This window comes from Seriola lalandi, unplaced genomic scaffold (assembly GCF_002814215.2).
Source record: "Seriola lalandi dorsalis isolate HSWRI2012SDOR001 ecotype SW California unplaced genomic scaffold, Sedor1 jcf7180002054362, whole genome shotgun sequence".
Classification (NCBI taxonomy): domain Eukaryota; kingdom Metazoa; phylum Chordata; class Actinopteri; order Carangiformes; family Carangidae; genus Seriola; species Seriola lalandi.
The window spans coordinates 317,205-343,509 of record NW_019524915.1 but is presented as its reverse complement, the minus strand read 5'-3'; the positions used below and the strand labels follow the sequence as shown (position 1 = coordinate 343,509).

Genomic DNA, 26,305 nt, shown 5'->3' with positions numbered 1-26,305 from the left:
AGGAGGAGGTGGGGAGGAGGCAGGGGAGGAGGCATGGAGGGGGTGAGGGGTTGGGGATGAAATAAAAATGATAGATGACTGCTTTCTGTCATGGACAGTTATTTAGAGGTTCGCCGTAAAGCTGTCCGGGGAATGAACAGATTTTAGTCTAATGAGCAGAAAGGAAAGCCGTTAAAGTGGCGCGATGTGCTCAGCACTTCTTCCAAATGAAATAGTACCATTTCCCCCTCATTAAAATGCAAAGGGTTCATATAACATACAGCAATAAAGCTGGCATGTCGAGGCACAGAGAGATAGGGAAAACCCCACTGAGCTCATCTCATTCCTCCATTACTGAGACCAGAAGGAATAGCGGCCTTCGACAGGGTAGGTGCCAACAATATCGCTCACTCAATCTCCCTTATTCGGTTAGCTCTGTAAAAGTCAATCTGGCGCACTTGGCAAATCCATCCACAGCAGCAGCCTCCACAATCTGATAACAGTTGCAGGGGCGCTTGCTCTTGAAATCATTTTTTTCAGCTTTACAGTTGCACACCGTGCAAACAATGGCTCAGGCTGCTTCAGCCACTCACAGAGGCTTGGATCATCCACTGCTTATCTGGGCCGCTCTCAGATTCACTTTGATTTGAGGGGAATTTCATGTTCAGTAGGTTCAGGATGAACCCGATTGTAGAAATTCAGGGGTCAGATTGGGTTTGGCTGCGGCTGATAGTGGCCTCAGGTACACTGCAGTGCATGTGGTGGAAGGCAGAGAGAAAAACACTCAAAATTCTACGTGCAGATGCTGTAGGTCTCTTACCAGCATACAGTTCAGGACCATAGACAGCTCCGACCACTGGATTCAGCTTCCAGCCTGGTGAACAAGCAGAAACTCCACTGACAGCAAGAACTTAATGGACATTTCAATTGTTTTAAGGGTTTTTAGATATAGGTAGGCACTTACCATTCGTGTAAGGGTTGGCCACTTTTTTGTTTGTCATCACTCGTGCTGTTGCATTGTTCACCTGTTCAAAGCAACAAAACACACAGCCCGTGATTACCGACCTTCACATTTACTGTCCAGATATCCAGGATGGGCCACAAGCAAGCAGCAAGCCAAGATGGCACAAAGACAAATTCATAAAGTAACAGATAAAAAAATAAATGATTATGTAAATATGTTTTTAGCACTTTGGTGTGATTGAGTTTGGTTCAACCTTTCATGAATTTATTCATCGTTTCAATTTTCTTACACATTATTAAATTACTGGAAAGGGGGGGAAAGCATGCACCAATTACCCACAGGTATGAATAAAAAAAAAATAAAAAGAGAGCATCCTACAAAATCAGTAATTGGTTGGATAAACAAATGGATTCCAAAAGAAAAACACAGACAGTGCTTTGATTTTCTTCTATTGACCTGATGAGAATGACTGAGTGGGGGCTCGGCTCATCGCAAACACGAGAAGAATTAGAGCAGGCAGCACTAAACGATGGTGACAGGGGAATGCAGGTCTTCTCGGGTTTGACAGGAACCCAGAAGATGATAGCATGCATTCATTCTCCATTGTCAGGTGATGATGGACAACTGGCGTGTCCAGGTTGACATATACGGGTCCTGCATTCTACTGAGAACAAGTTATATGCACCATTATGCATGCATGCATCCAGGCGCGCGCACGCACACACACACATACAGACACACACTCAGGGATGCAGATATCCACACACACACACACACATAGCAGCCACATGCTAATGCATGGGTTTGTCGGTAAGTTTAGGAGGAAGCAGGCAGGAAGTAGAAAAAGATGGAAAATAGGGAAAAATGAAAGCACCTCAATTTTGCGTCCCTCTACGATTGTACCGTTTAGTTTCTCCCGTGCACGATCAGCATCTGTGCTTGTTTCAAAAGTTACAAACCCAAAGCCCTGAGAGCGCCAAGTTAGCCACCGGTAGAGAGAAAGGAGGGGGGGAAAAGGTTGGACACGCGCACACACACACACACACACACACACACCCACACATATTCACACACGCACAGAGAGGAAAAAGAAATAGGGAAGGGAGGAGAGAAGGGAAAGAGGTGAGAAGACAGGAGTAGGTGAGCAGCAGAGTCGAGTTGTAAGCAGCCAGATTAATTAGAGGCAGTTAGTGAGGCGTCAGGAAACAGCAAACAGAGAGATCCGAGGAGGAGAGGATAACGGTGACATGACCTCACACAACAACACCAACAAACCTGCCTGCTTTACCCAATTAAACAGCACAGCACTGGTGCCATGGGTGAATGTCAGGAAGCAGCAGATGCAAAACACTGTGTTAGCTGCCATAATAGTCGCATAATTATCTACACAACTTCAGCAGCGGCGGACGCTCAAACGGCCCCGACTCCCTTTGAAGACGTGGGCAACAGGGGAAGGAATGAAGAGGAATTCTCCAAAGAGAGATGTTAACTTGATCTCTGACTATTTCTAATTCACTGCACTAATAAGTAGGACGTTTTTATAGAGGCAAAATTACACCGGCTCACTGATGCAAAAAAAAAAAAAAGAAAAAAAAAGAAAAGAAAAGAAAAGTGATTGGTGTCACTGCAAATACCATCGTCTATGATAGAGAAGAGCTAGGATATTGACTTTAAACCCTGACCAAAATATACCCAACCTCTCATTTCCATCCCCCCTCCCCCCTCAACTCTCTGTCTCCCTCGCTCCCCTGGGGGGTTTGTCACTTGCTTGAGTTATGTGGACTGGGATACTGGACCTGAGCTCTATAGCAGAAGCATTAAGATATGCTGGTCAAACAAGTCCCATTCCTTTGGTTTCTATATATACTTATAGAGGTATGGGCAGGGGAAGAGGGAGTATGGCCGGCGCTGCCTGATAATTGCTTGAGGATGTAATACATGTGAGAGATGGCGAGCAGTGTGATCTTGTATGCATACACAGGATCTCCGGGCTGCTATTCCTAGCATAAATAACACAGGACCTGTCCTTGGGGAAAGAGAGATAAAGAAATAAATTCAAAAAAGGAATTGAGGGCAAAATTAATCCTTTGGACATTCACCCGACTGTGGTTACCCCGTCTATCTTTTTTTTTTATCATGCACAAATAATTAGCTTACAAGAGGGGCGAGTGGAGCCACCATTTTTCAAAGGAGACAAACATATTGAATGCAAATTGCCAAAGCTTCATAGGAAATAGATTGTTTATTAATGGCCTGGTAGGTTCATTATATAGCACACAGGGTACGAGAGAGAGAGAGAGAGAGAGAGAGAGAGAGAGAGAGAGAGAGAGAGGCATCATGGGTAATGGCTTTGTAGGGCACAAACAATAAATGCTTGTTACGGCGGAGGAGGCAGGTTTATCCGGTGCTCAATCTTGTCTGGCAGAGGGGGCTGAGTGCAGCAGCGTCGCCTGGTTCCAGGGCTCCCTGCATGCCTGTATACGAGCCCCAACTACTCCCAGGTATGAATGGGAATCAATAGTATTCATGCCTCAACACCCAGCTAGGGAACCTGTCTCCTTTATGAATGGAAAGCTGTGGAGCTTAGTACACTCTATTAAATGAACAGCTGGATGAGTAGCACTCGGCTGTTCACACCTCCGCAGGCTTCACCTGTCCATGGTAGGTGGTTCGGAGACTGATACTGCAGTAACATAACAGCGCTGCGGCTATTTTTCAGCCGGCTTGTTGGTAATGTTGGTTTAGGGAGTTTAAATTAGCCTTCTGATCAGAGACGTGCCAAGAAATAGACACAAAGTCAAATTTGAATTATATACAATATTTTTTGATTTTCTGTTCAACCTGCCTTGGAAAGAACTGGGTTGTTTATACTCTATATTTTATTAATGTCAACAAATCCCAAGTATTGTGTGTGTAAAGCCAAACGCCTGATATATCTCACTCCTCTGCCACGGAGCTCCATTGTTTCCAAAAACTATTAAAAACACATCAGTGAACCGCACTGGTTGCACTGGGTGACATTTTCCTTCATTACCATGAACGCAGACACGCTGTAGTTTATTTTGACTCGGTCCCACACACGCGCACACACACGCACCGTCCTGCTGCTGGAATTACTCACCAGAGAACCAAATGTGGATTAATCCACCCAATAGTCCCCAACGACAGCGCTGTTTAGACAGTGACCAGCTATTTTAGGAAATTACTGAGTCCCTTTTTTTAAACACAGATTTGTATACCTGTGACCCAGTTTTAAAGATTCACATCTTCAGTAGGAAACAATGGGTTTTGGGGCTGAGAGCCACGGACAGAGTGGGCAGGTCAGAAAGTGCAGAGAGATGGACTCACACACTGATGGTTGGGATTTGTTGGCAATAAGAAAAATGGCAGAATAATGCCAGCCTCATCCTTTTTACTGGCTCCTTTAAAACCATTAAGTAAATTAGCTTGGATGTGAGCCTTCAATAAATGTGTAAAAACTTCCATTTAGCAACCAGATGATGTCGTGTTTGTCCAAAGCTTGAGATACAAGGTAATGCTGGTGTTAGCCTCCAAATTTCTTTCAACCAAACTACTTTTATTTTCAAAACATCCCAGAGGACATTATTATTATTATCCTCAATTATTTTATATTTAAAACAAAATGATAAAAAGCTGAATAATGTAGAATCGTTTTTAATCAACACCCGGGCTTCAAAGAGGACCAGGTGCCTAAATAAGTGGTTTCAATTCCATAAGCTGGAGGACCTGCAGCCTGCTGGTGGATTAAGTGAATTGTGAAACAGCTCAATAATGAATTGATTGACAGGGCTAATGATTCACAACTTGGGTTAGAGCTGCAACAACAAAAACAATGGGGAGGGAGGGAGAAGGAGAAAGAGAGGCACGGCGAAATGCAGCTCTCCAGGACCAGGCTTAGAGACCACTACTCTCAGCCAATGTACACACTACACTAATGCCATCATTAGGAAACAGAAGAAGTACATGGTAATGAAGCAGCTGGCGTTCTAGTTCACTTACCTTGGATCCTCGCTCATTAAAGATAATCTCCACATCTAAAATCTTTCCAAATTGCTGCAGAGAGGGAAGAGAAAGAGAAGAGCGGGGCAGAGACGGTGTTAGAAAGCCTCATTGGCTGTGAATTCATGAGAAGGACGACTGGAAAAAGAGAAACCATTAAGACAATATGGAAATGTTACGTTTGTGAGGAAATGGTGGTCAATTTGCATTTGTTAGCTCGGCAAACACTTCTTGAAGCTCGCTGGCGTGCTTTAAAAAGAGAACTCACAGTCGCTGCTTTAGTGCGTTTCTGTATTTCTATCAATACCATCGGAGAGGAGATCACAGAATCTATATAAAAAAAAAAAATACGGGATCTTTGATTGCTTATCGCCATGTCTGATGTTTGTCTGTTTGCTTGTTTTGAAGAGAAAAGAGGAAGCGTCACCACCACCACCACCACCTCCCTTGATGACCCAGGGAAAGTGCACTCTGACTCACGGAGAGTTCGGTGGATCACGTCCGACTGTACCTTTCTATCCTTTCATACGCCTCTCTCGGTCTCTTCTATTGTTAATTCTCTCTTCCTCTCTCTTTGTTTGTGTGCTCTCACAGTCAACAGGACCTAAGGGCCGGTCCCCAGGGGTTAACATGCTCTAGCCTTTCGATTTAACAGGCCTGCCTTCGGATCATTAGAAAACAGAGGAATGAAAGTAAACTGTAAGTTCCTCTAATGAGTGGAGCGAGAGCGACTTTTAATTGCTGTCTACAATGGCCGTATTATTTCATTAAAAGTAATTACCCCGTCAAGCGGTCCGCGTCGCCTTCATTCCGGCACAACAGGGAAGAAATGGGCCTTCCATGTGGTCGACGCTCGATGGGAACGGATGGATCGCCACTAATAGGGGTTAGGGGGAGCTGGCTATTATCTGGCTTGGGCTTGAGGAGCTGAGGGTTTATGGGTTAACGAAAAACATATGTCCGCTCCCACTTGAAACGGTAATGCGGTGACCACCAAGATCAAAAAGGGAAAAGAGCTAGTTATTTAGACGTCCTCTGTTTCAGCGGGGGTGTATCTCCTCCCCCTATATGTCTGTTCCATAGATTCCCATCCACACATCTGCCTCATATGGCGCTGGGCTCCACTGATTTGAATGGGAAGCGTTGGCTCGATCGCACACACGCAGGCATTTATATCCCAGCGTGATGCCCCTTTCTCGCCTGAGATGACAATGCTTCCCCCATGCAATGTGCAGATGCTAATTGTTTTAACCGAGCGTAATGGGTTTGTGGCGTCGATTAATTAGTTTCAGAGGAAGTCGTCTTTGTGGATTTCCACATGGCGCTGGGGACTGCTCGTTGCTCACCAGTGATCTCGTGCACTTCTATCCCCACCCACCCACTCACTCACACCCACATATACACACACACACATACACACATACACACACACACATAGAAACAGCTGCATCAGCAGCACCGATAAACAATAGCTTCAATGGGAGGAGTCTCCAGAGGGAAGACAAGGGAGAAACTGACATCATTAAAGAGGCTGCAGTCGGATCCATGCATCCACAGACTATAAAAACGACTCAATATCAATATGGAGATAAAATCAAAAAAAAAAGTTCAACCCATACCAGTGGTTTTACATGTTTTATCCCATTTATGTTTTTACATTACAGCTGAGTGTGCTGCTACATTTGAGACAGTTTTTTTCTTTCTTTTTCTTATCCCAACATTCCAGGTATCCATTGGTTTCCGTTCATTTCTATTTCCTTATGGCTTCCATTACGTTATTGTTATTAAAGAAATGCTGTGGAGACTTTCCAAAATCATACTGCACTTAAAACACATTACGGAGAAAGAGCAATTGGATTACACATGTCAAGCGAGTTTCAGGAGTGTGGCATTTACACAGAAATGAATGGAAACCAATGGCTGCCTGGAGTAGCAGCAAAAAATACATCTAAAAGAGCACAGCATGCATACGAAGAGGTCAATAAAAGATATAGTAGTCGTGACTTGCACTTGAGAAGTTAAAACTTGTAAACACACTGGTGTGGACTTGCTGCCTTTTTCCTATAAAAAAAAAAAAAAAGGAACTTATGATACTCAGTGTTTCCTGTGCCGTAAGCCTCCCTGTTCAGAAACAACAAACAAGATCAAGGCCACTGAGCCTCCACCTTTGATTAGCTTGAATATCTTTAAGCTCTTAAGAAACCTATAATTACGCTGCAGCAGCCCCGTGTATTCAGACAGTAGCGTGCCAGCGTAGGGCATGTTCAGGCGCAGCAGCGAGCGTGACAGCAGGATGGGGGAGGGCAGAGGTCCTGATTGCTGTGGGAAATGCTGCGAGAGCCCTTTACATGCACCGAGAGAAGCACTGCTACAGAACCCAGTCGCATAAACGAGGGCACCCTCAAGTAACGCAGCATGGGCGCTGCACAGAGCTCGCCAGCACTCGCAGTCTTTTCATTTCCCCCCCACACACTTGCTCGCGCTCAGAGATCACAGTTTCTAATTACTGATTAAGGTCCGCTGTGGTCGTCCTAATGAGCCCTTCATTTGGCGCCTCGTTAGAGGCTCACAGGTTTTCCCCACACCCGCAACACGGTGGCGTTTAGGGTGAATCTCAGGCCCTCCCTTCTTGTTTTAGGGTGCTGGCTCCAAAGCATTCTACTGCTGCTGAAACCTTTGCTGAAACGTTTGTCCACGCTGTGTGAGAGCAGATGGAGCTCCTGGCGGGGCTTAGACTTCTCTAGGGGCCCGTGCAGCACCTCCACTCTCCTCCTCCTCTGTCTTCCCGCCTGCATGTCTGTGGGTTTCACTCATGCGTAACAGTAATGGCGTATTGAGCCGGTGGCGCTCCAGAAGCCATTAGAGCTAGAGGGATGAAGCTTTCCACACACTGATCACACAAAGGCCCATTGTGGAGGCCATGTCAGAGGGTGGAGCAGACCAGCTATCTCCTTGCCAAGCACTGCCCAGGACAATCAATCCCACAATCCTCTACTATGCCAACCACCAAGAAGGGAAAGAGGGGGTGGGGTGGGGGTGCATGTAACAGGAAGGAATGGGCAACATGTGGGTGAGGAGGTTGATTGAGGGGGACTGGGTGGGCTACGATCAATTTTGTATCGTATATCTGCACGCGCCGGGCCAGGCACACAAAGCCTCCGAGCTAATTACTGAGGCGATTTGGATTCCACACGACCTGCACCAGAGCTGGGAACAATAAAGCCAACAATCAGAGAGAGAAAGAGAGAGAGAGAGCGAGAGAGAGAGAGCAGCCATGTTGTCTGCGATTTATAAAGCCACAGCCAGGGCTGTAATTAATATCATCAACTGGATGTTGTCTTCATAACGATGAGAATTAACGCCTCTGGGTTCTAACGGTCCAATTAGCGCATAACATTTAAAGTACATTTTTGGCCATCGTCTCCATTCAGATCCATTATCGTTATTGAATTTGGGATGTTTGGTTCAATTCTTATTGAGGCTTTTGTGAGACACAAGGGTGAGCTGTTGAAATATTCATCGCCTCATTAATTGGGCGAGAGGCAGAGAGAAAGAGAGAATTCCTGTTGAGGACCTTTGGTATGCTGATATGTAATATGACTGCCTTTGTCTGCAGCTGACTGCCCTGTGTGTGTAACCTCTAAACAGGTAATCAGGAAACATAATTTCCTCAGCCCCACTTTGAGCAGGCAATTTAATGCTCTGTGATGGTCTAAAAGCTGCTTAAGAAGCTTTTCCATGTTGAGAACAAAACACTCAGATGTGCGCGTACCTCTAGTGACCAAGAGAGAAGACATGGAAGATAACGCCGCCCCTTTTTTTTCTATTTTTATCCATCATTCCTATCGTTAATAATAATAGCAAGAGTCCTCATCAAGTTCAAGTTCATTTCTAATAACGACATTTGGGGACTCAGTCCATCTAAGTAGCAGTGTTGACGGGGTAGAAGACAGTGACGAACAGTGAACTCGTTACCGGTGCTGGGTTGCATATCTCCTCTAACCTCAGCCTGGTGTCTGGCCTGCAGCAACGAGGTTTTTCTTGCACATCAGCACCTGGTTGTGACTGACTGGGCTGTTTTTCTTCACTTTTCCTGACTTGTGAAAACTCAGAAGAGGTTTTTTTTTTTTTTTTTTTTGCCCTGACAATGTAGTTACCAGATGACAGTTTTTAAGCACCGGCCATGCTCATTAAATATGTGGTCTGTGTTATGTGATTTGGCCGCCGCAACGCTGCTAGTTTTTCATGAAGGTTAATAAGCCAAAAAAAAAAAAAAAGTTATAAAGTGTAATAATCATTTCTACTGCTGTTAGTGGAGGAGCTGTTTGTGTCAGGCAAGGTGGAGGGTCTCTACCAACATCGCTTCAGGTGTACTGCATTTCTGTTTTACCTCCTAATAAGCCGGTTCGTCTTTAGATGATCTATGACAAGTTGATTTGTTTACGACCTGTCTGATCACGGGACTACTTTTTTGTCAGCAATGAACTTGACAAATGCAGCGTTACCATAACCGATAGATAAAGGCCAAAACTACAAAAAAAAAAAGAAGACCCAAGAGTTTTCCTTGAAGGTACTCACCCCAAACATTTGCCTTAGGTCAGGGTCCCGGAAGCGGAAGGGAATGTTGGAGACATGTAACCTTTTGGGCTGCTGCTTCTCTGAAGAGTCTGAGTGCTGGAGCTGGAGCTGCTGAGAGCCCTCTGTTTGCGTCACATCATCTGTCTGCCAGAGGGAAACAAACACAGAAAAGACACAAGCTGCTCATTAGCTGCTACAGTATACTGTACCTCCCGGTCCTGAAGTATGGGGAGGGGGGGGGTTGAAATAGGAGGGTGGCGGGGTGCAGGGTGGGGTTGTGAGGCCTGGCTGACTAACTTACTCAGCGTCTGCCATTTTTCAATCTGGTGAGAAAGCCAGAGCGATAAACAGCCGATGACTTATAGTGTCAAACCTGAGGTTGTGCATTACAAATCCACTTATTAATCTCTTGCACTTAGCTCTTGAGCAACAGGGAAGATTGAAGGCGCTGACAAAAAGGCGTGGATATAGATCCCACAGAGCCCTGACATGTCTAGACTAAAGACACATTATTGGTGACGTTTGCACACAGGCATCAGAGTGCGAGGCCCAAAGCCCTCAGCGTTGTTGTTTCCATCATTATGAGAATGCTATGCTGACATTTCTATATAAATGACGTGTCTGATGTCCATGACAAATTCACTTGTTTCTCTCCGTGACACCCGTGATGGATTTCACTGAGGGTGCTGGTGGCTTGTCTGTTCAGATGGACCTTGTTTTTGAGGCAGTTTTCTCTCTGATGTATTTTCTGTGGAGAAAACCTCATTGGTCAACGGCGTAGTTTATCCTCTCCATTATGCTCTGTAGCGGGACAAGTCCATCTGCACCGGCCCACATATTTCGAAAAAATAGGTCGTTTTTTGAGTGTCTCTCAAAATGCATTGAACTGTTACACTTATTGTCCGCAGTTTTCTGACCTCTCACCTCTGTGGTTAAGGGCTGGTAAAACTGAACACACTAAAACCTGTTTGGTTAAACGAGCAGTTCAGAATTCTGGAAGGTGCGTTTATTTGCTTTCTGTAAGAGAGTTAAATCACAACATCACTTTCAATCTCACGTACGAGCATTAAATATGGATCTAGAGCCAGGAGACAACTAGCCTAGCTTAGCATAACGACTGGGCAAATAAAGCAAACAGGATACACCCTGTTAATTGGTGAGCTGTACTGGTCCTGGTTAACAGAGACCTACACACTCACTTGTTGGCAGGAGACAGGAGGTGATCAGCAAAGACTTTCCTTATTTCCTCCCTGCTAATCTATAACCGCGTCGCAACGGATTCCATTTTTGGTTCCGGGAGAGAGCGGCAAATTGCTCTCGTGACCGACGACGGGAAGTCACTCCTCAGGAAAACGTGCACAAAGTGCGTCTAGAGCACGTGAACAAACAACCTAAGCTGTGATGCAAATGCAAATGATGAAAACGAACAGAAATGAGTTGAGATTTAGTGCCGGCGACTGTGGGAAGGGACTAAATAAAGAACCACGACGAGGAGGGGAGGATGAGAAACAGGAGAGTGGAATATATATTGAGCACAAAAGCTGTTTGAACGTGATATGTAAACTGCAAGGTCTCCTGGGAAGTGCTCTGTGAGCATGGCAAACACACTATACACTGGCTGGGCAGTCGCACACACAGACACAATCTTGTACCGAGATACAGACGTGAAAAGGGAGTAGGTTGTTGCCGGAGTACAAATGGTTCAAATGACACGCACACACACACACACACACACACACTGATAACCCTCACCCTGCTCTGAGGCTGTCAGATGGCTGCAGGCCTCTCTTAGTGATACATTTCCCACCATTTAGGAAATGGGGTAGGGATTTATTCATTATAATTCATCATCACAGTATTATCATTATCATCATGATCGTAATGATGATCGCCTTTATTATTCTCATTATCATAATCACAATCTCCACTGTAATGGCTGTCATTTATTTGGTTTTTATGGCCCATTCCGAGACGGTGACATACATTGTTAACAGTGACAGTTGTTTGATTCAAGGTCCCACTTTGTCTCCCCTGCAGCCATCCAGGTAGGGCAGGTTGGTGGCAGCTTCCTAAGTCCCGCCTGGGTCTGGCTGTATCCAGACCAGAGGTTAACAAGTGGCGAAGGACACGGGAGCCGGAAAATGCAGCGAGCCGGCCGGGCCGGCTGGTAAGGAGTGGATTTGTGACAGAGAGAGACGGGCGGAGGGGTCTTAACTCTGCCGTGTCCTCGCGCGCTGGAGGTTAATAGCCTGAGTAGCCATGTTGGGCCCTGGGGGTGACACATTGCAGACAGATGCTGGGACCGTGGAGGGTGACAAGGTACCAGAGCCCCGCGGGTCAATCTGTTTCATCGGTCACACATGACACTATCGACCTTTAGCGTATGTTGCCAGACTACTGAGCACCGCTGTCCTCCAGCTCTTGTCTGTCTGGCTTTTTATCACGGCAGGCGCAGTTGCGTGTTTGCAAACATCCAGATTAACTTTCACTCTGCGCTCAGACAGGCCGGCAGCACGCTGACATCGGGGGCAAATACACATACGGAGAACACAAATGCTGAATTGCTGACTCCCAAGCACCCCAGACTGCATCCTACTAACTCAATAACTTGGAGTGTCACTGAGATCCGGGATGCCTGCCTCTTCGCGCCGCTCCCGAGGCTCCAACCTGCCTGCTTGGTTGTGAAATGGTGGTGTTGCAGTGGAAAATAATTACCTCCGTATTACCATAGGAGGCCACCTTCAGTGGCACTTTACTGTCCCGACAGCTGCTGTCACGGGGAGGAGGAGGAGGAGGAGGAGGATGAGGAGGAGGAGGGATGCAAAACACACCGTCACCGCCGAAGCCAGCAAACCAGAGAGTGAGAGAGCTGTCAACTCCGGCAACTCTCCGGCTTCCTGCTCAGTCATTTCTCTAAAAGACTCCCTTGCTGTTATTTGCAAATCGCCTGCAAAGTGCTCTGCTCAGCACTTTCCCCCTCCTCGCAGAGTGGCATTACAAGAGCATAATTGAAACTATCTGATTGGAATGCTGCCAAGCAGGTAGATTACATCCGATTAAATGGGGGGCGGGGGAGGGGTGGGAGGGGATACTGAGTCTTCGCTCACAAGAATTATAATGCCCGAGCTTTAATTCATTATTTCTCCTCTCCCGCTCCTCCACTGTTTGTTTTCCTTTTCTAAAGAAGCTGCAAATATATCCCCTCCATCACCTGAGACAGCGGGGGGTGTGAAGGGAGTGAGTGTGGAGTAGAAGCGTGTCCCCCCCCCCCCAGGATTCATTTAAAGCAGCAAAAGGTAGAGGGGGAGGAGTTATTTGAAGTGTTTAGGGGACAGTTAAAGTCCTGCACAGACAACGTGCAGTGATTGACAGTTGGGGCATTTCTAAGGTTTGGATGGACATGAATCTCTGGGACTTGTAAAATACCACAAGACGAGCAACTGTGATATCTGAATATCATAGATACAAGTCCATTTCGATAACAAGCATCACTGAGCTAAAAGTTCAGATTCCGGCTCAACTTTTTGGATGAAATCTGCAAAAATGGTTCTCAGCTGTAACTGACGGGCTCTTCTAATAGCGGCGGCTCAGGGTGACGGGTGATGTTGTGTTTAGAGCAGAAAGAAAATGATTTCTTTGAAATAAATCTATAAATATAAACAATTGAAAGTGATGGCCACAGCATTACCACCTGCTGTATCTTTAAATTGTAAGTGTATATAGTTTTTTTTTTATATAGTCAACAAATCCATCAAAATAACAAACCAACAAGAAACAATGAGGTGTCCTACTAACAAGGCCTGGTATATGGTATTCCTCTTTGCCACTGTGTGACATGTTCTTCCATTACCATGCACACACACACACACACACACACACACACACACAAACACACACACAAACGTTTGTTTTGACTCAGTCCCACACACACCATCCTGCTGCCCCAAATATTCACTAGAGCACCAAATGTGGATTAATCCGCTGCTAAAAACAGTCCCCAGCAAATGCACTGTTCCCCCGGTACGTTTGATAAAAAACTACAGTGTCCAGCTTTTTTGTAGGAAACCACTAAAAGCCTTTTTTTTCAAAAATCAAACTGTATATTTATTAGGAGTGTAACGATTCTCTACAGTTCAGTTCAGACCTCAATTGGGTTCATAACTTTTTTAAATGACAGGTGTTGGTGTAGCGGAGTTATTTTGGGTCTTTTCATGTGATTTGTTGATAATGAAAAATATATAATATCACCAATGTTATTCTTTAAATAATCCAGGAGAGTTTTTACACTGAGGAAATCTATAATATCTTTGGAAATGGGGATTTACAGTGGGGGTGTGTTGGGGGTGGGGGATCAGCAGCTCCTCCCACTTGCAGATAATACGGCCAGTCAGTTTTTAATGCAGGCCTGCGTGCTGCCATCAGCACCGCCTCTGAAAGCTACACCCCCGGTGGAGTCCCGATCCCTTAAACACAGTTCGTGAGCAACGAGAGCGTGTGTGTGTGCGTGTACGTGGTGAATGTTTGCATGTGTTGGCCTATGTTTTCAGCATGCCCTTGTGTGTTCGTGTGTGTGTGTGTGTGTGCGTGTGTCTCTATGTTATCACAGTCCCCCAGAATACCCTTTGGAAAGTCTTCATGCCGCTGACACGGGCTGTGAAAAATCTGGAATTGAGTGCTGCCCTAACGCCACTGCCTTAATTTGTTATCTGAAAAGAGAATGATTACTCATGAAATTCAACCAAACCTCAGACTATTTGAACTGAGCCAGATAACGAGCTCAGTTTTTTTTTTTTTTTTCTCCAGCAGAGCTTCCTGGCAGCCCTCTGCTACCCTCATCTCTAAGGATTTGGAGAAAAGTTGGGGGCTGCCTCTCTTCCTCAAGTCGCCCGCTTTCAAGTCAGCTTGTTTGAACATGGCACAGAGCGAGGTCCCAGAGGTCTGGCTCTGGACAACGCCACCTTCCCAGTATAGACGGGGGGGGGGGACTGGTAGACACAGACAGAAACAGAGAGGAGAAGTGAAGAGAGTCCCTGCGCCTCATTAAAACATACACTCTCTCCATTCTCTGCAGGGAATTCACACAGAATCCATACGTATCACTGAATTTTCACTCTCTCTTGACTCTTTTTAAGTCTTTAAGTCGAGTAGATGTGCAGAGTAAAGCATCGTCGTGGGGTAGAGGAGCTGAGCACAGCATAGTAGTCGAGCCAAGGGAGGGGGTGGGGGGGGTGTCGCAGCGAGTAGCTGATCTGCTCCCTCAATCTGTGTTTCTGCAGGGTGCCCTAATCAAAGGCACCCGGGCCCGTCTGTGGCACCCAGAGCAAACAGGCTGGGTCTGTCATTAAAGCTGGGGAACACAGCGGTGGGCGACACTACACCAGCGGCCCCCGAGGATTAGCCTCTCTGTTTACACCCCACTAATCTCATCTCTCTGTCCTCCCTGAGAAAAGATGGGTGGAAGTGGGGAGAGCGTGGATGCCGAGAATGTAGATGGAGGAAAGCGGGAACGGAGCAAAAGAGGAAGAGCATGAAGGAAGGCGAGGCGAGCTCTCATCTCCCCTTGGCCACCATCTCTGGGCTTTCTTCACAGCGGGTGAACAGATGAAATGAAATCAAATGCGAAATGGAGAGAGGGAGAGACAGAGAGAGAGAGAGAGAGAGAGAAGAGACGGTGAGGGATAGAGAGTGTCGGAGTGGTGTACAGTGTTGGCGGGGGAAGGAGGAGGAGGAGGAGGAGGCTGAACCTCCTGCCAAGTCTCTCCTCACTTTAAACTCGCTTGTGTGTCAGCCATTACTGTAAGTGCGGCGCATAACCGTGGAGCAGTTGGAGAGCGTCACACAAATCTTCAAATCAAACATTGCTACATTACAGGCCGATGATAATGCGCCATGCAGCTCTATCGCTGTGCTTGTGCCGTATAAGCACTTTCCCCTGCCGCCAAATGTTCGTAGCCGTACAGTAATTGTGAGGCTGGGAAAATGGAGTTATTAACAGTGTTCTTTATGAGTGACCCAGATCTCTCTCAGGAGGGCTGTGGCCTCCCCATGACCTCTCTCAGCAGGTGTTTTCATGCTAAAGGAAAAAAGAAGGTCTGAAGGTCTTTTTTTTTTTTTCATCTCTGCCAGCATTATCCATCTTTCTAGACCTGTCTCTAAAGTTTGGAGCTAAGTCGTCCTCCCTTTTATCTACATCTGCTTCTTGTGAAAGTAAATCTCAGGTCAAGGAATCTCATATCTGTACACAGGAATGAAAATGTATAATGTATAATTTAGAATTTCACTCACTTCCAAGCTAAACGAGCTGCATTGCCAGGGGTTTGTTTTCCACTCAGAGTGCCTATAACTTAAACATATGCACTCTTATGATGAGGTGAAAAGGAGTGGGGGAAAAAAAAAAGAAGGAGTATAATCAGGCCCTGGCACAGTTTTAGAGGATAAAATGTTTAGATGAAAGTCTCAAACATTTGGATGCACTTAGAGAGAGTCAGCTGATTTGACTGAATAACAGTTTTGGGCTGGTTAAAAAATGCATATCTGTTTTGCTCCTTTAACTGTGACCAAAAAAAAAAAAAATCATGGGGCGAGGGTGTATCCTCCTGTCAGAGGTCCTGAATCATTCATGTCGACGGCATGTCTAATCTACCTTCACGCAAATAAATAAAACAGCGCAGGTTTACAAGGTTTTTTTTTTTTTTTTAAGGCTCTTCAGAAACGCACTTTCATTTCATCAGCGCACCTTCAATCAAGTTCACCTCCATCGTCAAGGACCGGGCTTTGCCATGACATCCACGTCTCCTGCTGCTCACTAATGTGCAGTATATTGTAACTCTCACTCTGCTTGGCTCTCACTCTCAACACTCTTTTTTTTTTATTAAGAAAGGTCATTTTTGTGTTTGCGATGCAGAAAAAAAAATAAAAGGACAAATGACTTGGCAAGTGAGGAGTATGTGTGTCCGGGGTTGGGCCTTTGATGTACTCCATCACAACAGAACTTTCCCATTGCAAAATTTGCAGATGCAGCTCTGGGTAAACATAATGGCGCTACAGGGTTTCACTTAAGAAAGACAACCAAAAATTAAAATATATATTACACTGACACAGAGGGATTATACTTGCATAATAAATCAAATTATCTTGTAGCGTCTGTTGCAGTAATCTTTTTATATCTTGTTTAAAATCATGTGTAAATTTGCATTAGGGCACAAAATAGAAAGTAGGCAGACTTGTTGGAGCACGAATGATGCTAAAGCTTTGGTCGAAACTTTCCGTAGTCACACAAGGGGAGTCAGGGAGGGGAAACAAGTAGCAAACAAATCATTTAAGATTCATCTTTTCTCACACACGTTAGCATTTCTTTCGTTAATGATAAAAAGTCAACAATCACAAATTGGCAAGCTCACACTGATGTTAAAAATAATGTATATGCTACCTTCAAAAAAGTTTTGAGCATTAAAGGTCCCATATTTTACACATCTCAATGTAGTTTCACATCTCCTCTCACGGGTTTCTCTCTGGAGCTCTAGTAACAACAGGTCAGCCAATCAGAAGAGAGGAGGCTCTTGTTTTCTGGGTGATCTTATAAAAATACAGCAGTTAACGTTAAACACTCAGAGAAACCAAATCCTGCTAGGTTGGATGGTGGGTCCAGGTGGGCGGGGCTTGGGGCATGGCTGAGAGCGGTGACTGCTTTGTTGTGACATCACAAAGTTACAGAATCCTGAGGGCTGGTTTTAAGGCTCAGTTCCTGAATACAGGCTGTGTGCATTTCTCTGTGGACTGAGGCTTTGATACTTTCCCAGTATTAGTATAGAACTTAGACCTGCTTTATAATCAAACTACACATGCAAATCTACTTTTACACAATATGGGACCTTTAACAGTAGCCTATACTTTTTCTCTAAACATCAGACACAATGTTATGTAAAAAAAAAAAGGTAAAAAAGATAATATTAATATATTTTACTTGCTGACAGTCTGTTGAGAACAGTGTTTGCAGATGATGGAGGACACTGACCGGTGCGGTCGTGGTGGCGGTGATTGCGGGCGTGCTGTTGTCAGTGCCAGCCGGCTCGCTGTGCGTCTGTGTGGGCGTGTAGAGGGTCATGGCGTGCTCGGGAACCCGGCTCTGCCCGGTGTAGTCCTGTGTTGGAAGCGGGTGCGGTGCCGCAAACTCTGCGGGGATACCATTCTGTGGGGGGGGTGGGTACTGGGCTGGGGTGTACGGCTGGGCCATCGCTTCTGGGGGGTTAGTGGCCTCTTGGTTACCCTGTGAGAGACACACAACAGGAGGCGAAGTGTTAGAACAGGAGTTGAGATTGAAGTTTAAGTGCATTGTTTGAGTTGCGCAACCAGCATCAACAGACGTGTGAGCTTCCCTGTGCGATTCGGACGGCAACCGGGGGGGAGACTTGTCCTGCAGACCAACGAAGTCAGGGGGAAGCAGCTATCATATCACGGCTCAGCTCAGATTAGGGAATTCCTTGATCATCGCTAATGAACACAGTTTATGTTGTAGAGCATGGCTCGCTGTTGGAGGGGCAAGAGTCAGGGGGAATCTCAATTGCACTTGTGGCAAAGCACAAGAGGAAAGATCAATTAATTGATAAAATTTTGATTAGGGCTTTTGATTTCAATGACAGGTCTGTTAAACTGGCAGCTGCTCCCTCTCCAAGCTCCACTTTCCTACTTTTAACACCAACCTCCTCCTCGCTTTATGAGCCTGTTTCCCGCTCACTACCCCTTTCCTTTGTTTCTGTCTCAGACTATCATTTGGAATACAGATGCCAAAAGTTTTGCAACGGTACTTTCTGTTTTGTTTTTTTTTTTTTGTACCTCTTTGAAATCTTAAATGCACCAAGAAACCTTGGCAAAATGTAACGTCAAAAACTAGCAACATTTTAATTTAAATCAAGAAAGACTAAGAATGTGACCAAGCATTGCGCTGCTTCACGTTTCAGCCAGTACCCAAAATAAATGTGCTACCAAGCCTTGTCTGATTCATATAACTCCCATTCTTCCGTATGCTTCCAGAACACGCAGTATGTGTTATCCACACCACATATGTTTTTTAGCCTCTGCCCCCCCGACTTAAGTGATAGATAGCCCCTTTTCAATGAAGCAGTTTCACACACCCTTTGTCTCGTGTGGATGCTTGAGATGATGAGCTTCAGAAATAATGGACTTTTCTGGCTGCTGCACATTGTTAAACTCGGTAATGGCCGGACTACAGAAGTGCATGTCTTATTGTTGCGAAGCACTAGGCTCTGCAAATCCAGACTAATGAGCAGAACAGTAAGATCAGTGCTGCTGTAGCGGATATCCATCCCGACATTAAAAACACAGAGGGAAAAGGTGAGACAATAACACCAAAATCCAATAACACCCCCTGCAAATACCCTCAATCAAATTTAAAGATACAGATCATGCGAGCCCAACGCATAACTCTTTCGATAAGAGAGGACGGAGGGAAAAGCACACAATAGCAGCCAGAAGTAAGGGTTTATGATTGGAGAAAAACAATAACAGTAAACAGATAGAGAAGTTTCTGTCCCTTCCTTTACAAGCTGGCTGGGGATGGTGAGATAGGAGATAAATGTGTTTTATTCTTTTCTTTTTTTTTTTTTCTTTTTGCTGCTGTGGTGTTTGGCCTCCTTCTGCAGATTTCCACAGAAAGCTCTATCTGGGCAGGAAAAGGAGGCTGTGGTTTTAATGAGAGAGAGAGAGAGCTGAGCAACACTACGCTGTAAATGTAGTGGAAATAATTCTACTCTGACGTGTTGGCAAACAAACCTCAGCATAAACTGGGCTCTGCCAATTAAGGAAATGCTCCATTATCTAAATGAAAAAAAAGAGCGAAGCCTTGAGCGGGGAGAAGGATTGACCGGCTTCCTGCAGCCTCTGCCGGGCCTCAGGGCTGCAGCACCGGACCCTCACTCCTCCCGCCTGACCCTGCCCACACCCCCACACACCCTTCTCTTTTTCATTATGCTACACTTCTAGCTCCTCTGTCTCTCCCTCGATCCCTCCTCCCCCCTTTTCCCTTTCATGCCCCCCCTCCCTCCCCCATCTCTCTCTTTCTCTCTCTCTTTTTATGCAGAAACTTTTTTAATCTCTACCCCTGTGCTCTACTTTTCCTCTCCCTCCAGTCATGGCATTATATAACACACTTGCATTGCGGGGCATTCTAATTCAAGGAAGCTCTTGATGTTGGCAATTTTCAACTTCTAAGCACCCATTTTAAAGGAAAATGGGGCTGGTTACCTAAAAAAAGATGCACCTCCTGGTATGACAGCTGAAAGTACTACCAGTGTTCCCGTGTCCTGCTTTGAACCAGCCCGAGCAAACCATCAACGCGCTGGTAACTCAACTGTCCGGTGGAGACGAGAAAGCTCAGCAGCCTGGAAACAAGAAGGTGCTGTGTTTGACTGTACATCAAACACTGGTCATGTCACGGAGGAGATCAAAGCTCCAGTTCTGATCTTTTAGTTAGTCACAGTCAAGACTGACGACGCCCATGGTCCTCATCAGTGTTTTTTAAGGGATTTGCTGAGGAGCGTGATTATATAATACCAAGGTTATGATTGGGAAAACATCGCCATATAAGCATCACAATCCTTACTCCGGTTCTGAGAAAGCCTCATTATGATAGCTGGACTACTGACTGGTCGGATCCGGGATACCGTCGGCACCTTAGGCCGTCAAAAAGCTCAGACTCCTCATTAGTGTTTTCGAGGAGGCAGACGCATTAGCACCGCAGGAATCCGGCCAAACAGCGCAGCCGGAAAAAAAAAAGAAAAGAAAGGTTGAACGTGTCTCAACTTCGGCTGCAACGCAACTGTTTTGTCCAATCAAATACAGGCAGGCATGTATTACGTAGGTAGATCACGTTGCAGCGATACTTCAGGATCGCCATGGTTGGTTGTCTGACAAGCCAACCTCAAACCTGTGCGCGTTATTACTTCGATTGTACTTTCGTATCTCATGCGATCACTGTGCATGGGCGTGTTCTCAGTTCAACACGTAATGATGAACATTGCTATGATCTGCTTTCCCCGAAATGACAGTGAAAGTCTGAAGGTAGACGGCGGTGTTGCTTTTGTCTTTCCCTGACTAGTGATTACATCTTGTGGTCAACGCAGCAGTGGTCCTGGTCGCCAGAGACCAAATGTGATTCATCCTGAACTGGTTGGGTAACTAAGTTGGAACACAAACACACACACAGACACAGACACACACACACACACACCTGCAGCAACTGTGGAAAATGTTGGAATCATGTATACACTGAGTTCAATAGTCGGGATCCTTTGTGCTCCATGTAGATGTGGTATCCAAAATATGATCAGACTGAGAGATGTAAAAACACACTGTGTGAGAGTGTGGACTGTGGCATTAATCATCAGCTGGTGTTGACGATATTCCAAGATGGTTTTCTGTGGATTCGTGTCTGGTTATGAAATGAAAATGGTTTCCTTCATGACATTTTTTTTTTTTTGAGTGCTTTGTTCTGTTTCCTGTTTCTGCTGAGTGTTGTAAGAGAGCTTTTGGTTTTAGTTTCTTGTTTGCTATATCCTCGGTTATTTATTTGGCAGTTCCTCACTTTAGGGAAACCCGTGGTTTAGTTTACTTTCCTCACGAACGGCACTGTTCTCTCTTCTGTTTCATCTTCGTGCCCCGGCTCTGCGTTACTCACGACATGTTCTGCTAAACTTGTTAAATCGTCATCTGCCTTGGAGTGTCCCTGTGTCGGGATCGGACTCGTTACACTCGCAGGACACACGGAGCCGAGTGACACGCAAACAGGATGACAGCCCGGAGCTCGGTATCGGGGAAAAGAAAAACTACTAAAGAGTTGTAGCACCATGCTGCTGTGTTTCAAAGGGGGCAGCAAGGCAAATGCAAGGAGGCGGAGAGTACAGGCCTCATTAGTGAAACACAAAGTAACGCTGGCTCTCGTATGATCTTCGCCTTCCTCTGATGTATGTGACAAACGAGTTATTCAACTGGAAATGAACTGGGAGAAGAAAAAAGGACCATGCAAATCAGGGGAGTTGTGCTCGTCCCAGTGCGACCACGCACCCTTTTTTTTTCGCAAAGGCCCGGCTCGCCGACGTCAAAATAATCCATGGTGCCTAATGAAAAGCCCTCCCTGACGAACCAGTCAGGTACACACAGCACGTCTCATTCCGCTGAAAAGAGATTGCTGTTCACTGTAGGCTGCAGGACGAGTGCCGCGTTATATTGGGAACCCGGTGAGCGTTTTCTCTACCTGCAGGCCTGTTTATGGGGAAAGAACAGGTCCCTCTGCGGCACTTTAATGCCCCCCTTACATGGCCTGCTGCCATGAGCCGCCTAAACCTCATCTCCACGGACATGACGACGAAGAATAAAGGCAACCAGAGAGAGCAGCTTTTATCGATCTCTCATCCTTTCCATTCCTCTTTCCCTCCTTCCCTCTATCTCTCCTTTCACCCCTTCTACTCCTATTACTGGAGAGCACAATAAAAAACACTATCTCTAATCTTAAGCACTCTCCTTGTGTAAAATTGGATTGGAAACCCTTACTTAAGGAGATCACTTTTGGAGCGGAGTTTTTGTTTTTACAGTCAGCATCAGGAGCCAAAGAGGTCAGGAAAGGCCTCGTGACGACGTTTCGCTGCTGAGGCTGGCAGTCTGAGAGAAACTCCCGGCGCAGCGCACTCAGGAGCGAGACGCAGACTTTCACTGGTGCTAACCCCACTGTAGATGGTCAAGGCTATATTCCATCTCAGCAGGTACAGCGACTTGGCCGCCCGCCAGCGATCCGTGATCCTCTTTAGCGGCGTCGGGAGGGACGGTATTGAGAGGCCGAGAGGAGACGGGCTGTGCAAATACAGGAGCTGTTAGGAGGGGGAACTCATATCGGCAGAGTGCTGCACTGACTCATACGTGCGATATAGGGTCAAAGAGCAGCGCGAAAGCAAAATACGGGCAAGCGACTAATTGCGCTGCATCGAATCCGGAGGGAAATCACTCAAATGGGAGCGGGCCTGATCAATCTCTGCGATAGGAGCCGTGATGGAGTGGGCAGCTTTATGGCTTCAGCTCCGTCACATGCGGCTAGGATCATTTTTCAGCAAAGGAGGCCTCACTGCTTTACATGCTTTCCTACTGTATGACACTAATAGTCTGAAGCAAGAAACGCTCCTCCTGATTCTATACACTAAGCAATTCAAATAGATTTATGAACAGCTCTGCAGCGTTTGTGCGTAATCCAAACAGCATGAATAGTTTAATGGTGACTTCACATGAAGCACTGCTGCCTCATTCCTTCATGGAAAATGCACACAAGCAACTTTGCTTTGTCAGATTACAGATGACACAACATTTTTTTTTCTTTTTTTTCTAAAGTGAATCTTAAGCTTTTCAGTGGCTGAAAATTGTTCCCGCCTCATCCGGAGCATCGCGCACTGAGCGTTCTTCGCCAGAACAATGCTCATTTGGTTTTTAATGACCGCCTGTCAGTGACAGCGGCCAACTTGTGACAAATCCCGCTGGGCCGTCACAGCGCAAACCCCCGAGAAGAGTTTACAGCGAAAAGTGTAACGCAGCTCAGCGGAGGCCAACGTGCGGCAATCAGTTGATGCAACACAAACGAAACACTGAGTGGTTTTTCAGCCAGCTGCATGAAAGCCTCTTGTTGTCCCCGGCTCTGCTGCTGATGCTCGGTTAATTGTAGCCCCGCACCCAGACAGTCAGGCAGGCAGGAGAGAAAAGAGGGGCCTGAGATGATTTCCACAGGCTACTGGCATTCATTTTGTCTTGAAGGCGCATAAATAAAAGCCGTCTAGCCGGGTCCATTTTAATTAGGTGAGCCACATGATCTAACTCCAGCTCTCTCTGTTAACGCTCACCAGAGGCTGCGGCATGTGTTAATTACAACCACATGCCACACAGCGAATCCAAGGTGAGCCAGAGAAGAGAAACTCACAAGAGGTAAACAACAACAACAGAAACAAAACACCTTCCGCTGAGTTCCTCATGATGAGGAACATATTCGGTGCAACGGTTATTCCCCTCCCCCCCAGTCAGCCAATTACAGCCCGGTGTTGGGGAAGAGAGAGAGAGAGAAAGAGAGATTGGGGAGATGTGGAGAAGCAGCCAAGTTCAATGCAGATTCACAACACACACACACACACACACACACACACACACCTGAACCAAACCCCGGCCTTCCTCACCACTACAGCAGGTTTATGATTTCAAATAGGCTGGGGAGAGGGTTATTGTTTTGTCTCACATTTCCTCCCTTGCAAAACTCCCATCTTTCCATTTTTCCACCTCATTTGTGAAAAAATCAATTCATGAAAATAAACACTCGGGTGTCTTCGCTCGAGGTCCAAGTCAATTTAGATTTTGTGCATGTCTCTGCCGCTCTTTTCCGAGAGGCTTAATCGTTTTCACATGTCACATATGTTTCATCCCCTCTAACGTGATTTTTCCTCGTTATTGGGAGCACTTATTTGCTCCACGTCCTCGGATGGAGGTATTAGAAAAGAGAGTTCATTTTCCTCAATCCCTCGCCGATTTCTTCATTACATTGCAGCGGAGGCGCTTGCACGCGGAGCCCCGTTTGCCGAGATGGGACTGCTCTTAGCAGTGCGACTTGCGAGTGTTACTATACCTCAGAGACGCCGGAGCGCCACTTAATAAACAGAGTAGACAGAGGATCACTTTGAACTCCTGTGACATGTAATGAACCTGTCTGTCTCAGCCACCGCTCAGTCTGGGCTCAGGCGCTGCACGGTAGGGAAAAAAAAAAAATGCAGGAAAAAATAAATAAATAAATAAATAAACAAAAACACATCCAAATAAGCCTAGAGGCCCTGTGAAAAAGCCATCAGTTACACATGGTTAGACTCAAAGCGTTTTGCCAACGCCATAAGAGGAGATAATTGTCTGTTTCAGTGCTGTTGCCTCTTTTGTTGCATAACAGATATTTACATCTGGGACTAATTACTCCAGACTGGGTGTCAGAATTTGGATTAACTTGTGGGATGCATCCAGTTTGGTGTTTAGACTCATTTATTAGCGAGAATAGACACTGTGCTGCCCTGACCCCATCACCAGAACTTTTTCATCTACTTTTCCTCTTCGTTTTTTTTTTTGTTTTTCTAAAGTTGTCAGAACAAAGTGATATCGACACCTATTCTATTAACCCCCCCCCCCAAACCCAACAATGTCTTTGAGATTGCTATTGATCACTACGATAAAGACCTAAATAAAAATGAAAAACTGATAACTGAACAGCGGGGATGTTCAGCCATTCTGGTCATATAAACCCGTAAATCAATTCCGCGGTGTCGTCACCGCCACTGTGCTGCTGCTCAGATTACAGATGAGTCTTTTGTAATTCCGCAGGGGATAAAAATGCCAACAATTGTTTTAGAATCAGCTGATTGTCATGTTAATTCAGTCTTTTTTCCCCCCGCGCGCAGGGGTTATGATACGGGGGCCAGAGTTCCTCGTGGGGACAAAATGCCATTACTTAAGCATGCAGGAATCTCGACATGACATTCCTTGACCGCTGTGACAATGGCAAACATATGCAAATGAAGGAGAGTGCCACTCTCATTATGACCCTGTCACAGAGACTCTGACACCTCCCCCTGGACCCCGAGCATGTTAGAGAAAGAGGGAAACTGAGAGAGGGAGATAAACGGGGAAGAAGGCAAACGACAATGAGCAAATTGTGGGGTGGAAAACAGGTGTAACAACGTCGTTTGCGTTATCTCTGCTCTCCTATGACTCCCTTTATAATCTATCGCTCTGCTTTCCATTGGCCTATTTGCCTTCTTTCTTTTTTTTTCTTTTTTCTTTTTTGTCTTTGCTCTGCAGTGGAGGGAGGGACAGGTTTACATGGGCGGGATTCTTTGAAGTGAAAATGCAGACTACTCCCTGCTGTAGCCAAAGCTCATCTAATCAGGGGCTAATTCCAGTTATTAAGATTTGAGAGATAACTTTGATTCATCACAGTCCACCTACCCCGATCGGTTAATCACTGTCGCGCTAAGCTCTTTTTTAGTCATCCTTTTGTTTCCGCTCCCTCTGGCACGCAGAGAGGGGGAATAAGAGAGATAGAAGAGAAGGAAAGGGAGAAGATATTAACAATATTAATGACCCGTGATTCTCGTCTCCTTAATGAGAAGGGTTATTAACTGTGATTATCCGTGATGAAATGGTGGTAATTCTTGAAAGCTTGAGAAAACTTGTACAATCGCTTGTCGGGCTGATTTGCTCCTGTGATGTTTAAGAAACAAAAAAGGTGAGCGGTGTGTGTGTGTGAGAGAGAGAGAGAGAGAGAGAGAGAGAGAGAGAGAGAGAGAGAGAGGGGAAGGGAACTCGGAGGATAAGGAGGCAGGGGCAACCCGGGGAAGCGGAGATGCTCGCAGCAGGAAGCTCGGAGGGATTTTTTTTTTCTTCTTCTTTTTTTTTATTTTTGCGGGAGGCTAAGGCAGCCTTCTGCAGTCCCAGTGCCGCTGTGTTTCAGACAGTTAAAATCTGTCTCCTTCACAGAGATGAATCCAAACTCTGAAGTGTTTCTCCCTTTCTTTTTCTTTTTTTTTAAACCCCCCCCCCTCTGGCACGTGCGTCGCGTCTCTCCCGGCGTCTCTTCCGGTGGCTAACGACTGGGCCAGCCTTCGCACCCAGTCGCCCATCTGCTGCTTGACACTGCTGAATGGCTGTTTGAACACCTATGCCGCACTCGCCAGATCCCTGATACAG

The 26,305-nt window shown here is 45.9% G+C and overlaps 1 protein-coding gene across 5 annotated transcripts in view; it reads right to left on the bottom strand.

Moving 5' to 3' along the window:
* LOC111656659 (RNA binding protein fox-1 homolog 3-like) overlaps positions 1-26,305 on the bottom strand; it is a 332,987-nt gene that overhangs the window by 23,012 nt on the left and 283,670 nt on the right. For 4 of the 5 annotated variants that reach the window (XM_087174563.1, XM_087174562.1, XM_023408456.2 and 1 more), the window contains 6 exons: positions 17,505-17,807; positions 9,542-9,685; positions 4,964-5,017; positions 1,818-1,910; positions 944-1,004; positions 800-853 (listed from right to left, as the gene is read on the bottom strand). In XM_087174563.1, coding sequence (XP_087030689.1) covers positions 800-853; positions 944-1,004; positions 1,818-1,910; positions 4,964-5,017; positions 9,542-9,685; positions 17,505-17,807 — 709 coding nt within the window. The remainder of the gene's footprint in view (positions 1-799; positions 854-943; positions 1,005-1,817; positions 1,911-4,963; positions 5,018-9,541; positions 9,686-17,504; positions 17,808-26,305) is intronic. The other variant, XM_087174564.1, reaches the window with a different exon arrangement.